This window comes from Caretta caretta, chromosome 8 (genome assembly GCF_965140235.1).
Source record: "Caretta caretta isolate rCarCar2 chromosome 8, rCarCar1.hap1, whole genome shotgun sequence".
NCBI classification, from domain to species: Eukaryota; Metazoa; Chordata; order Testudines; family Cheloniidae; genus Caretta; species Caretta caretta.
Genome location: NC_134213.1, coordinates 63890024 through 63903281, shown reverse-complemented (window position 1 = coordinate 63903281; position 13258 = coordinate 63890024). Strand labels below are relative to the sequence as shown.

The 13258-nt window shown below is 39.8% G+C and overlaps 1 protein-coding gene across 8 annotated transcripts in view; it reads left to right on the top strand.

Moving 5' to 3' along the window:
• KCNT2 (potassium sodium-activated channel subfamily T member 2) overlaps positions 1 to 13258 on the top strand; it is a 296063-nt gene that overhangs the window by 156899 nt on the left and 125906 nt on the right. For all 8 annotated transcript variants that reach the window (XM_048861563.2, XM_048861559.2, XM_048861560.2 and 5 more), the window contains exon 12: positions 4071 to 4207. In XM_048861563.2, the coding sequence (XP_048717520.2) occupies positions 4071 to 4207 (137 nt within the window). The remainder of the gene's footprint in view (positions 1 to 4070; positions 4208 to 13258) is intronic.

The following is a 13258-nucleotide window of genomic DNA, read 5'->3' as shown; positions in this document are numbered from 1 at the left end:
GACCAAATCATTGTGATGTATAGTTGGCATTATGTTTTCCAATGTGCATTACTTTGCACTTATCAACACTGAAATTCATCTGCCAATTTCTTGCCCACACATCCAGTTTTGTGAAATCCCTTTGTCACTCTTCATTGTCAGGTTTGGGCTTAACTATTTTAAGTAATTTTGTATCATCTACCAACTTAGCCACCTCACTGCTTATCCCTTTTTCCAGATCATTTATGCATATGTTCAACAGCACAGATTCCCATACAGATCCTTGAGGGACCTTGTTATTTACTTCTCTCCATTATGAAAACTGATAATTATTTCTACCCTTTGTTTCCTATCTTTTAACCAGTTACTGATCCATGAGAGGACCTTCCCTCATCCCATGACTGCTTACTTTGCTTAAGAGCCTTTGGTGAGGGACCTTGTCAAAGGCTTTCTGAAATTTAAAGTGCACTATATCCACTACTAGATCACCCTGGACCACATGCTTGTTGACCCCCTCAAAGGATTCTAATAAATAGGTGAAACACAATTTCTCTTTAAAAAAGCCATGTTGACTCTTCTCCAACAAACTGTGTTCATCTAGGTGTCTGATAATTCTGTTCTTGACTATAGTTTCAATCTATTTGCCTGATACTATAATTTCCAGGATCGCCTCTGGAGCCTTTTTTAAAAAAATGGCTTCACATTAGTTGTCCACCAGTCATCTGAGGCTGATTTAAGTGATAGGTTACATATCACAGTCAAAAGTTCTACAAATTTCATATATGAGTTCTTTTAAAATTCTTGGATGTATACTATCTGGTCCTGGAGATTTATTACTGTTAAATTTATCAGTTTGTTCCAAATCTTCATATTGAGACCTCAGCGTGGGACAGTTCCTCAGATTTGTTACCAAAAAAGAATGGCTCAGGTGTGGAAATCTCCCTCACATCCTCTGCAGTGAAGACCAATGCAAATAATTCATTTAGCTTCTCTGCAATGGCTTGGCCTTCCTTAAGTGCTCCTTCCGCACCTGAATCATCCAGGGCCCCCCTGATTTTTTGGCAAGCTTCGTGTTTTTGATGTACTACCAAAAATTATCGCTGTTCATTTCTGTCTTTTGCTAGTTGCTCTTCAAATTCTTTTTTGGGCCTGCCTAATTATACTTTTACACTTGGCTTGTCAGAGTGAATGCTCCTTTCTATTTTCCTTAGTAGGATTTGGCTTCCAATTTTTAAAGGATTTATTTTTTGTCTCTAACCATCCCTTTTACTGTATTGTTTAGCCATGGCAGTATTTTTTGGTCTTTTTTTTTTTTTTTTGTAAACTTGGTATATACATATAGTTTTCTCTATTGTGGTGGTTTTAAAAAATTTTCCATGCAGCTTGCAGGCATTTCCCTTTTGTGACTGTTCCTTTTTTGTTTAATTAGCTTCCTCATATTTGTTTAGTTTCCCTTTTTGAAGTTAAATGCTACTGTGGTGGGTTTCTTTGGTATATTCCCCCCACCCCCGCACCCCAGACGTTAACTTTAATTACATTATGGTTGCTGTTATTGAGAAGTTCAGCTAGATTCACCTCTTGAACCAGATCCTGTGCTACACTTAGGACTAAATTAAGAATTGCCTCTCCTCTTGTGGGTTCTAGGACTAGCTACTCTAAGAAGCAGTCATTAACAGTGTCGAGAAATTTTATCTCTGCATCCCATCATGAAGTGACATGTTCCTATTTGATATGGGGATAGTTAAAATCCCCTATTATCATCATTTTTTCTGCCTTTGTTGGTTATCTAATCTCCCTAAGCATTTAACAGTCACCTCCCTGGTCCGGTGGTCAATAATATATTCCTAATGCTATACTATTATTCAAGCATAGAATTTCTATCCATAGAGATTCTATGGTACTGTTTGTTTTTTACCATATAGGACTATTCTTTCTTTCAGTGTCACTTCTCCATGATTGTGACCTATTCAGTGTCCGATTATCATTGTTCCACCAAGTTTTTGTTATGTCTATTATATCTATATGCTCATTTAACACCAGCCACTCAAGTTTACTCATCTTAGTATTTAGACTTCTAGCATTTGTATACAAATACTTATAGAATTTGTCAATATTTAGTTGTCTGCCTTCATGTGATGTAATTGAATGGGATTCTTTTTTGACTGTTTCTTCAGTTCCTACCCGTACTTTATCAACTTCTAGCCTCTCCTTTTTACTAGGATATAGAGTATCCCTGTTAAAAAAAATCCTCCCCTAAAGAATGTCTCTCCAAACCATGTGCTCCTCTGTACCTGTCAGCTTTCCCCCAGCCCTTAGTTTAAAAAGTCCTCTATGATATTTTTAATGTCACCCACAAGCAATCTGATTCTGTTTTGGTTTTGGTGGAGCCCATCCTTACTGTATAGGTTCCTCCTTTCCCAAAAGGTTCCCCAGTTCCTAATAAACCTAACTCCCTCCTCCACTCACCATCATGTATCCATATATTGAGACCTTGCAGTTTTGCCTGTTTAACTGGCCCTGGGCATAGAACTGGAGGCCTTTTAGAGAATGCCACCATGAAGGTCCTGGACTTGAACCTCAGACCTAGCAGGCTAAATTGGCCTACAGGACCTCTCTCCTACCTTTCCCTATATTATTGGTACCTACATAGACCATGACCACCCCAGCACCACACATTAGTCTGTGTACCTGTCTGCAGAGATCTTCAACCTTCGTATCCAGCAGGCAATGTACCGTGTGGTTCTCCCAGTCATCACAAACACAACTATCTATACTTCTAATAATCAATTAATTAATATTAATATTACTTGTCTCTTCCTAACAGGGGTCCCCTCGCTTGGAAATGTATTCTCTGAACAAGAGGATAGCATGAAGTCATCTGGAAAGAGGGTCCCAACTATAGGTTCATTTCCCTTTGCTCTAGGTTGATCTTCTCTGAGACTTTTATCCTCCTCAGCAACACAGAGGATGATAACCAAACATGTATTTCACATGTAGGCCCAGATCCACAAATGTTCTTAGGAACATTTGCTCCAGACATAGTCACTGAAGATCCAGATTTAGGCACTTAAGACCTAGTTTTGGCTCCACTGAGATTCACAATACTTTCTAAACTCACTCGACACCTAAGGGTAAATGTTGCTTCTTCACCTAAGTTCCTGCTTCTGGGCACGTACATTTCTGCCTCAGTTTACGTGCCTATCTCCCACTTAAGCTCCAGAGCCATCCATGACCTCAGGGAAGATAAGCATTCAGCTGCCTAAGTCATGTGAAGAGGCAAGATTGTGATATGCACACTCAGAGGCTGCCTAAAAGATCAGGTCCCATTCGAAATCTGGTGGCAGCAGAAGAAGGTTGTGGTGCCCCCCTTATAACTTTTAGCCCAGTGATTAGAGCAATCACCTGGGATATGGGAGACCCACATTCAATTCATAATTGTGTGTACAGTGTATATTTAATACACATAGCCACACATTTTAGCACGTAACTAGAGTAACAGGCCAGGTGCTGAGATGATACCCTGGGGAGAAGGGGAGCAAAATCCTCCTATCACAGGTCCCAGAGGTTCCGTCATCTCAGTGGTGGAAGTATCCTACAAAGGACACTTTTGCAATAAGTGATCTCTTATGAAAGCAGCAGAGGATCTGTACTATGCTGGATCCAATTCACTACTCTTCCTGCACAGTTTCATTGGAGGAAGGAAAGACATCCTGAATTCCTCCTCTTCATTCCACCACCTGCTCACAGCAGAACCACATCGGAAACGGAGACTGAATTTGACCCTTAATCTGGGGAAAACATCCATAATATTTGCTTGTTTCCATCAAGGCCAACCTAATAAATTTACCAGCTATAAACTGGATGGGGATTTGAATTGTTTATGAAAAATGTTGTAACAATTTTTAAAGCTCCAGTTTTATTATAGAATCTGAAATGTGCAATGTTGAAATAGTTTATCCAAGAAACCATTTTAAAAGTTATTAGATACTTTTTCACCTCCAGATTCTCTATTAACCTATACTCCAGTGACAACAGAAGGTAACAGTAAATAATCTATGTGCCTTTTCTATTCTCCTTTATATTTTTGACAGGACTATTATGTGGTTATTTTGTGTCCTACTGAAATGGATGCTCAAGTGAGAAGGGTGTTGCAAATTCCAATGTGGTCTCAAAGAGTTATCTATCTGCAAGGCTCAGCACTGAAAGATCAGGACCTGTTGAGAGCTAAGTAGGCAAAAACTAATATATTTTTCATTTATTTGTTTCAACTCATACTTTGAAATAAGGTTTACAAACAACATGAGACAGATTAGAAAAGAAGTTTGAGCATTTTAGAAGGGTAACATGAGTAAATCTTTGGCATAATTCAGCTTTGTTCCTAACTTTTTTTTTAAGCCATTTCTTAATCTAACTCTACTTTACTGGACCAAGCTTTTCGTCACTTGTCTCTTCTGTCTCAATTTTAAAAGCAGCATTAAAACAATTCAGAAATAAATCAAATAATTGCTTTTCATGACAAAATGACTTACCAGTTGATGCACTGACTTGTGGCTGGGTGTGCTCTCTCCATAGTCTTGCCAACCAGCTGTCCAGGTCCACTGGCTGTCCCCTTCATCTTGGGCTTGACTTTCTAGCCAGGACACATTTAGTCTCACTCCTTTGGGGAAAAAACAGAGTTTAACTCAGTAGTTCCTTGTCCTTGCATCAGTGGCCCAGGTCCAGGCCCAATAATGCTTCTAGCCCCTGGTGTCTGGTATCTGTGAGGCTTTAGGAGAATTCAGTCCCTCTCCCTACTTAGAGTTTCAGCCCAGGGACACTGAAGCATGTAGTTAAGTTTTATATCATCAGAACTCTTGCTTCTTCCCTGGACTAGTTCCTCAGTCAGCCCACCATCTCCTCAAGGGACTTACATTCTTAGCAGAGATCTACTGTGGGATCAAGCCCCTGATCCCAGTTCCTAACATGACAAAGGAAATAAAGCTAAACTAATAGAAATAAAGAGCAGCACAATACCTCAAGAGTCCTTTAACCACCTGTATTACTGCTCCATCTTGACAGGAAACCTAAAGCAGCTTGGACCTTGACTGGGCTCCTGTTTGGGAGCTGAAAATGAAAAGTCTGTCCATCTTCCTGGGATGGAGCCCTCTGGTCTGGGCTTCTCCCTTTAAGCCTCCTCCTCGAGCCTGGCATAGTTTACAGTTGTGGCAAGGCAGGGCTGCCTGAGCCTATATCTGCTTTTTAACCACTTTTTGTCTTGCGGTGTTTGTATACCCTATCATACTTTAAGATACAACACTGGATACTGGAAAGCTGAGAAGTGGTTTTAGAATTCGTATGAGTGATATGATTCAGTGATATCTGGACCAACTGAAGTAAAAAGAAAGAAAACAAAAGCAAATATTCCCCTTCACATCTTGCACCCATTCTCATTTTAACCTCATTCAACGCAATCCCCACACTGTAAGAAACTTGCTTTACCTGGTTGTGACAGAGTGCTGGGCAACAGCAGCTGAACCAGCACTCTGATCACTTTATCACCAGTTAGTTGCAGAGGAGTAAACCTGACTATGATGATTGTTCCTAACTGATAGATTGAGGATGATCTGGAGAGAGCTACAAGGCTAATAAATCCATTAGCCCGGAAAGTAGAAAAGTCATAGGAAAGAAGTGACACAGGGGAGAGATGGCAAGAGAAGTCCCAAGAGCAACTTTTGAGGGAGAGATCTCTTTCCTCTCCTGTCCTTGGTGTAAGAAGCTGCTATTATACATAAGTTGCTGCACAATGATGTCAAGGTGCCAGGGGAACATTTTAAATAAACCACATGTGGTATTTACAAGCAGAGAGTCTCCAAGTAGTCTGTATGTTCAGAGGAAGATAGAAGTGGAAGGTGTGCCCTTTTATATGAATCTGCTATGCCTCCATGCCCTCCTCCTTCAACACCTTCATTACAACAAGCTTCTATAGCAAGATCTGTACACCTATTTTTCCCATCCAGGAAGTGTTAACACACACACACACACACACACACACACGAATCAAACAAAACATCAAGACACATAGTACAAATCAGTGCCTATTTAGTATTCATTGCATCCCATCTCCATTTCTTCCTATTTACAGAATGTTCATGCTTTGTTATTGTACCTAACCCATGTAGGCATTTGTATACTGGTTGATAATACCGCCCTAGAAACAATTCTTCTCTTTTTTATTTTAAGTTTAAACTTGATCTGAATTTAATAGATGATGATAGGCCAGACATCGCATTTCTTCGGAGTCTTGAGAGGAATGTCTTCTCAAATTTCTATCTCTGATAAAGAGCTAATACCGGATGTTCAAAAGAAGAAGAAAAATAAAAGGTCTGTTTGTGAGATGATTGTGCCTCCTTTCTCCCCAAAAAAATATATAAAAAATTGCCTTTTTTGCTTTCCCACTGATCTTGAGAAAAGAGAAGAGATGTTAAGAGTAAAAAGAAGGGTTTTCTTCAGGTATGTTAGCAACAAGAAGAAAGTCAAGGAAAGTGTGGGCCCCTTACTGAATGAAGGAGGCAACCTAGTGGCAGAGGATGTGGAAAAACCTAATGTACTCAATGCTTTTTTTGCCTCTGTCTTCACAAACAAGGTCAGCTCCCAGACTGCTGCACGGAGCAGTACAGCATGGGGAGGAGGTGACCAGCCCTCTGTGGAGAAAGAAGTGATTCGGGACTATTTAGAAAAGCTGGACGAGCACAAGTCCATAGGGCTGGATGCGCTGCATCCGAGAGTGCGAAAGGAGTTGGCAGATGTGATTGCAGAGCCATTGGCAATCGGGGGAAGTCCCCGACGACTGGAAAAAGGCTAATGTAGTGCCCATCTTTAAGAAAGGGAAGAAGGAGGATCCTGGGAACTACAGGCCAGTCAGCCTCACCTCAGTCCCCAGAAAAATCATGGAGTAGGTCCTCAAGGAATCAATTCTTAAGCACTTAGACGAGAGGAAAGTGATCAGGAACAGTCAGCATGGATTCACCAAGGGCAAGTCATGCCTGACTAATCTAATTGCTTTCTATGACAAGATAACTGGCTCTGTGGATGAGAGGAAAGCAGTGGGCATGTTGTTCCTTGACTTTAGCAAAGCTTTTGACATGGTCTCCCACAGTATTCTTGCCAGCAAGTTAAAGAAGTATGGGCTGGATGAATGGACTATAAGGTGGATAGAAAGTTGGCTAGATTGTTGGGCTCAATGGGTCATGATCAATGGCTCCATGTCTAGTTGGCAGCCGGTATCAAGTGGAGTGCCCCAAGGGTCAGTCCTGGGGCTGGTTTTGTTCAATATCTTCATTAATGATCTGGAGGATGGTGTGGATTGCACCCTCAGCAAGTCTGCAGATGACACTAAACTGGGAGGAGAAGTAGATACGCTGGAGGGTAGGGATAGGATACAGAGGGCCCTAGACAAATTAGAGGATTGGGCCAAAAGAAATCTGATGAGGTTCAACAAGGACAAGTGCAGAGTCCTGCACTTAGGATGGACGAATCCCATGCACCGCTACAGACTAGGGACCGAATGGCTCGGCAGCAGTTCTGCAGAAAAGGACCTAGGGGTTACAGTGGACGAGAAGCTGGATATGAGTCAACAGTGTGCCCTTGTTGCCAAGAAGGCCAATGGCATTTTGGGATGTATACATAGGGGCATTGCTAGCAGACCAAGGGACGTGATCGTTCCCCTCTATTTGACATTGATGAGGCCTCATCTGGAGTACTGTGTCCAGTTTTGGGCCCCACACTACAAGAAGGATGTGGAAAAATTGGAAAGAGTCCAGCGGAGGGCAACAAAAATGATTAGGGGACTGGAATACATGACTTATGAGGAGAGGCTGAGGGAACTGGGATTGTTTAGTCTGCGGAAGAGAAGAATGAGGGGGGATTTGATAGCTGTTTTCAACTACCTGAATGGGGGTTCCAAAGAGGATGGATCTAGACTGTTCTCAGTGGTAGCTGATGACAGAACGAGGAGTAATGGTCTCAAGTTGCAGTGGGGGAGGTTTAGGTTGGATATTAGGAAAAACTTTTTGACTAGGAGGGTGGTGAAACACTGGAATGCGTTACCTAGGGAGGTGGTGGAATCTCCTTCCTTAGAAGTTTTTAAGGTCAGGCTTGACAAAGCCCTGGCTGGGATGATTTAGTTGGGGATTGGTCCTGCTTTGAGCAGGGGGTTGGACTAGATGACCTCCTGAGGTCCCTTCCAACCCTGATATTCTATGATTCTATGATTCTTTAGTGGGATTTAGTTAGCATTTGTTCTACATCTTAGGAGGTGAAAAAGAGTCAAAATGCTGTTCTCTGAGCATAATCATATGCATTTAGCCTATAATAACCTGAAGTTAGTCAACTGGAGACTTGTACTTTTTTCTGCAGAACATGTAATTGAATGTGCCCAAAGATTTTTTTTTAACATGTCCTAAGGGAAGCAGCATGGTGGGAACTTAATAGAACATTTAGTATGAAATATAACCCAATAACTAAGAGGTTGCTATATTTCAGTGGTTTTTATGAAAAACAACGTACTGAAAAATAACAGATGCTTGGTAAATTTCTGTAGTAAATAAAATATTAGGCAGTTTGGTTACTATTAATAAAAATAAAATCTGGTTGTCTCATCAAAATTTATATACATATTACAGAAAAAACTGTTAAAAGAAATTAAGGTTACAAAGTCAAGAACTCAAATGTTAGGGTAATTCTAAAATTAAGGTTGCCTTTTCAACCATAATCCAGTCTCCTCCTGCATATTCAAGATGATACAGTCTTTAATTACATGATTACATAGCATTATTTCCACAGGACACCTGTTTCATTCAGTGCACAGAATGGACAGTGGTCAATTGTGAGCAATTATTCCATATTTTGTTGTATGTGTGCCCCCATGTCTTATCTATTGAAAATTCAAACCCTGTCCTTAAAACCAAATTATTTATTTCCTCATGAGCTTTTCTATGGTGTTCATCACTATATTATGTGAGTGCTTCACAAACATTAATCTATCTTCACAAAATGCATGTCATGTGAGGGGCTGGTGGTATCTTAATTGTACAAGTGGGGAGCTGAGGAAGAAAGAGATTAAGGTCAAAAGTAGTCACTAATTGTGGGTGCCCAATTTGAATTGCCTAGAATCTGATTTTTCAGAGTTCTTAGAATTATATAGCATTTTAAATATTCAAGCATGGCACCGTTACTGTTTTGAGTGCTCAGAACTTCTGCAAATCCGGACCCAGGATCTCAAATTAGGCACCCAGAAAATCAAGAACACAGTGTGACCACCTTCCAAAATTTTGGTTAAAATGACTTGCGCAGAATCATATGGGAACTCTGTGCCACAGGCAGGTATCAAATCCAATTCTGCACGGCAGCATTTAACTGTCTTAACCATGAGACATTCCTTTTTATTTTTCTGCAATCCCTTCTTTCATTCAGTACACAACTTCCAACTTCAGCAATGAAGCAGGTATCCTATAGACAGCCTCCTTCACTGCACAACCCTGATTCATCCCCAGAGCAAGTCGATCCTGTGCACTGAGGAAGGCAGGAGTCCTCTGGAAAAATAGCATATGATTATGTACTTTTACTGTACCATAATGCATAGGCACAGGAGGATGAACTAAGGTTCATTAAGGAATTAAGTTTGCATATTCGAAAATGGCATTGCATGTTCTGCCACCATGTTACTCGCATGGACAAAAATACCAAAGCACACCATGCTCTCAGACTGTCTATCAATGCACAAAGGGGTACACAACCTAACCTTACCTGGGGTGCCCATGAAGCTGCCCCATAAATTCATGTATTCAAAGAAGTAAGCCAGATGTGGAAACTTCACTACATGATGCCTCATGCGACACCATCACCCATGGTAATTCTGGTTGGCACAACAGCCCTCAATAGAGTATGTTTGAAGCCATTTTAATTCTGTCCTCTCCTAACTTTTGAGTGCTTGACTTTGCAACTTTAATAAAATGTTTTATTAACATTGGTGTGTGCGTGTGTGTAATTTCCTAGGTTTTTTAAAAAAGGCCACCTGAGGATTCAGAAATGTCATCATGTGCCATCATATTAACACACACACAGTTCATCAACGGGGTTGGCACCTTTAGATCCTCCCTACAGTCCTCTGCTATTTGAGCTAATGGAGTAATTGATAGCAATAGTAAGTTGTCATCCTCTACATAGAGCAGCACTAGAGAGGGAAAGATACACACTTTGCCAGTGGGTGTCATAGATATTTGCTGACAGCAGAGAACTGGTGAGATTTAGTAATCTTGGGTTCTATTACAGGCTCTGGAAGGGAATGTACTGGAAGTGGGCACCCAGCATGGAAAATTTCAGCCCAATGGCTAATGTTTTACAAAGTTGTAAGCAACTGAAAATGAGGTCTTGTAATGGAAAGTACGAGACAAAAATAATAATACACAATGCCACCAGTCCTGCCTGTAATTCTAAAAAACTCTGTATTCAACATGGAAATTCAACGTGTGACTGGCCTATGAAATCTAATACTTAGGTACCTTAGAAGTGAAACATCTTGAATACTATAGAAACCCTGCTCACAAACCACTCAATAGTTTTCACTGCTGTTCAGTTACACAGCTGCCTTTTTTAAAATTCAAAAACATTCACTGAAATGTGATTTTACTCACCACAATGTTTGAAGAATTGCTGCATTAATGAGGTGCAAATACTTTGATTCATGCAAGCTTTGCTATTCATAATTATCCTGTCTGCAAACTTTTATTGACCCATGTATGGAGCAGAAACAATAACGTGACTTAAGTGACCAATCACATGCCAGGAATAGCCAAACTCAATTGTTTGCAAACAGTCAATAGGCTGAAAATTGTTAATTCAAATAATGCAGTCAGATATTAGATTATTTTCATACATTTGTCAGATTATTTGTTAATAACAAATAATTCAATTAGTTCTACACAGGACGTGATGAATATATGCACCTTGTCAGACAATCCTTTACTACAATGTGTCCAGGTTTCAATTAAAAAAAATATATAAATGACATTTGTAGATGTCCTCTATCACATTTGGTGAAATTAACTAATTTGCAAGGGGTCAGCACAAGGCCAACATTTAAATCTCCTGGCACTCCTATTTTGAGTAGGTAAATAGGATTTGAAGTGGGGCATAGGTTTTGTGCTAGCTCTAGGTTCGAGGCTGAATTTTGCCCATTGAGCAGCAGTCTTTAATGGACAGTAATCTTGTGTTAATCTAATGTCAATATCTAATTGTATTTCCTATTTAACATTTCATCATCAATAATGAGATATAAAATGTGATTATATTTTAAGATGCCCTAGAAAAAAAATAATACCGTTATGTAACTGCATTGCAATGAGAAACAGAAAGATTCTAATACAATGCACTTAATTTGATATATTCTCACCCACATCATTATTCTTCTGAGGAATCACTATTTACCATCCCCAGAAATGTAACAAGTTTATCCAACTTGTACAGATATGTAAACGGACAATGTTTAGGAATGTTCCAAGATTTTAAATTCTGACTTTTGGGACCAGACCAGCAAACACTTATGCATATATTTAACTTTGTGTATTTGAGTAATGCTATTGAAAGCATCCTATAATATCATATAATAAAATCCAGAAAAATGACAAGACTATTTGTGTTAATAAAATTAAAACACATGAATAAGTGCTTCTGGAACTGGGACCTTGCTTTGTATTGATATAATTAACATCAGCAAGGTTTGACTGGGTAAGATTTTTAAAATGGAACACATGCCAAATTCTTCTCTATTTCACTTGGTCAAGCCCATGGATATTAATGGGGATACACATGATATGAAGCAAAATTTGCCCTATAATTTAGTGTTTGAATCTGTATCAGTCATATACTCTACAATGGATTTTTTCATTAAATTTAAACAGTGATATATGATGTTTTAGCTTTGGTTTTAAAATAGATGTGTCTATGTACATTTAAGGGGAGTCTGATTTCAAATTGTACACTAAAAATACATTTTTGTTTTAATATGAGTCATATTGATCTCAAAATCAGAAATTTCTTCAAAAAGCAGTCAGGTGGAACATTTTTCCAAATTTCTAACCTCTCAATACCATATAGAGGATCAAGTCATGAGACTTGCGTTCAATTGGCCATCTTTGAAATTGATTCAGTGTGTGACCATACGCAAATCACTTAATCTCTCTCAGATTTCCCATCTTTAAAATGGAGATATTATTTCACCCCTCTTTAAAGTGCTGTGAGATAAGTGGAGGAAATGCACTATAGAAGGACTAAGTATCAGTACAACATGAACTTTTCATACATTTTCTGGCAGTGCATATTATTATACCTAAGATAGGAAATTGAGTTATGTACAGAAAAGTACCCTGATGTATCTGAAGGTGTTTAGATTCATAGATATAGATATTAAGGTCAGAAGGGACGATTATGATCATCTAGTCTAACCTCCTGGACAACACAGGCCACAGAATCTCACCCACCCACCCACTCCTGCGAAAAACCTCTCACCTATGTCTGAGCTATTCAAGTCCTCAAATCGTGGTTTAAAGACTTCAAGGAGCAGAGAATCCTCCAGCAAGTGACCCGTGCCCCATGCTACAGAGGAAGGCGAAAAACCTCCAGGGCCTCTTCCAATCTGCCCTGGAGGAAAATTCCTTCCCGACCCCAAATATGGCGATAAGCTAAACCCTGAGCATGTGGGCAAGATTCAACAGCCAGATACCCAGGAAAGAATTTTCTGTAGTAACTCAGATCCCACCCCATCTAGCATCCCATCACAGGCCACTGGGCCTATTTACCATGAATAGTTAAAGGTCAATTAATTGCCAAAATCATGTTATCCTATCATACCATCTCCTCCATAAACTTATAGAGTCTAATCTTGAAGCCAGATATGTCTTTTGCCCCCACTGCTTCCCTTGGAAGGCTATTCCAAAACTTCACTCCTCTGATGGTTAGAAACCTTCATCTAATTTCAAGTCTAAACTTCCCAATGACCAGTTTATATCCAATTGTTCTTGTGTCCACACTGGTACTGAGCTTAAATAATTCCTCTCCCTCCCTAGCATAATGACAGGTTTCAGAGGAACAGCCGTGTTAGTCTGTATTCGCAAAAAGAAAAGGAGTACTTGTGGCACCTTAGAGACTAACCAATTTATTTGAGCATGAGCTTTCGTGAGCCACAGCTCACTTCATCAGATGTGTGATATCACATCTGATGAAGTGAGCTGTGGCTCACGAAAGC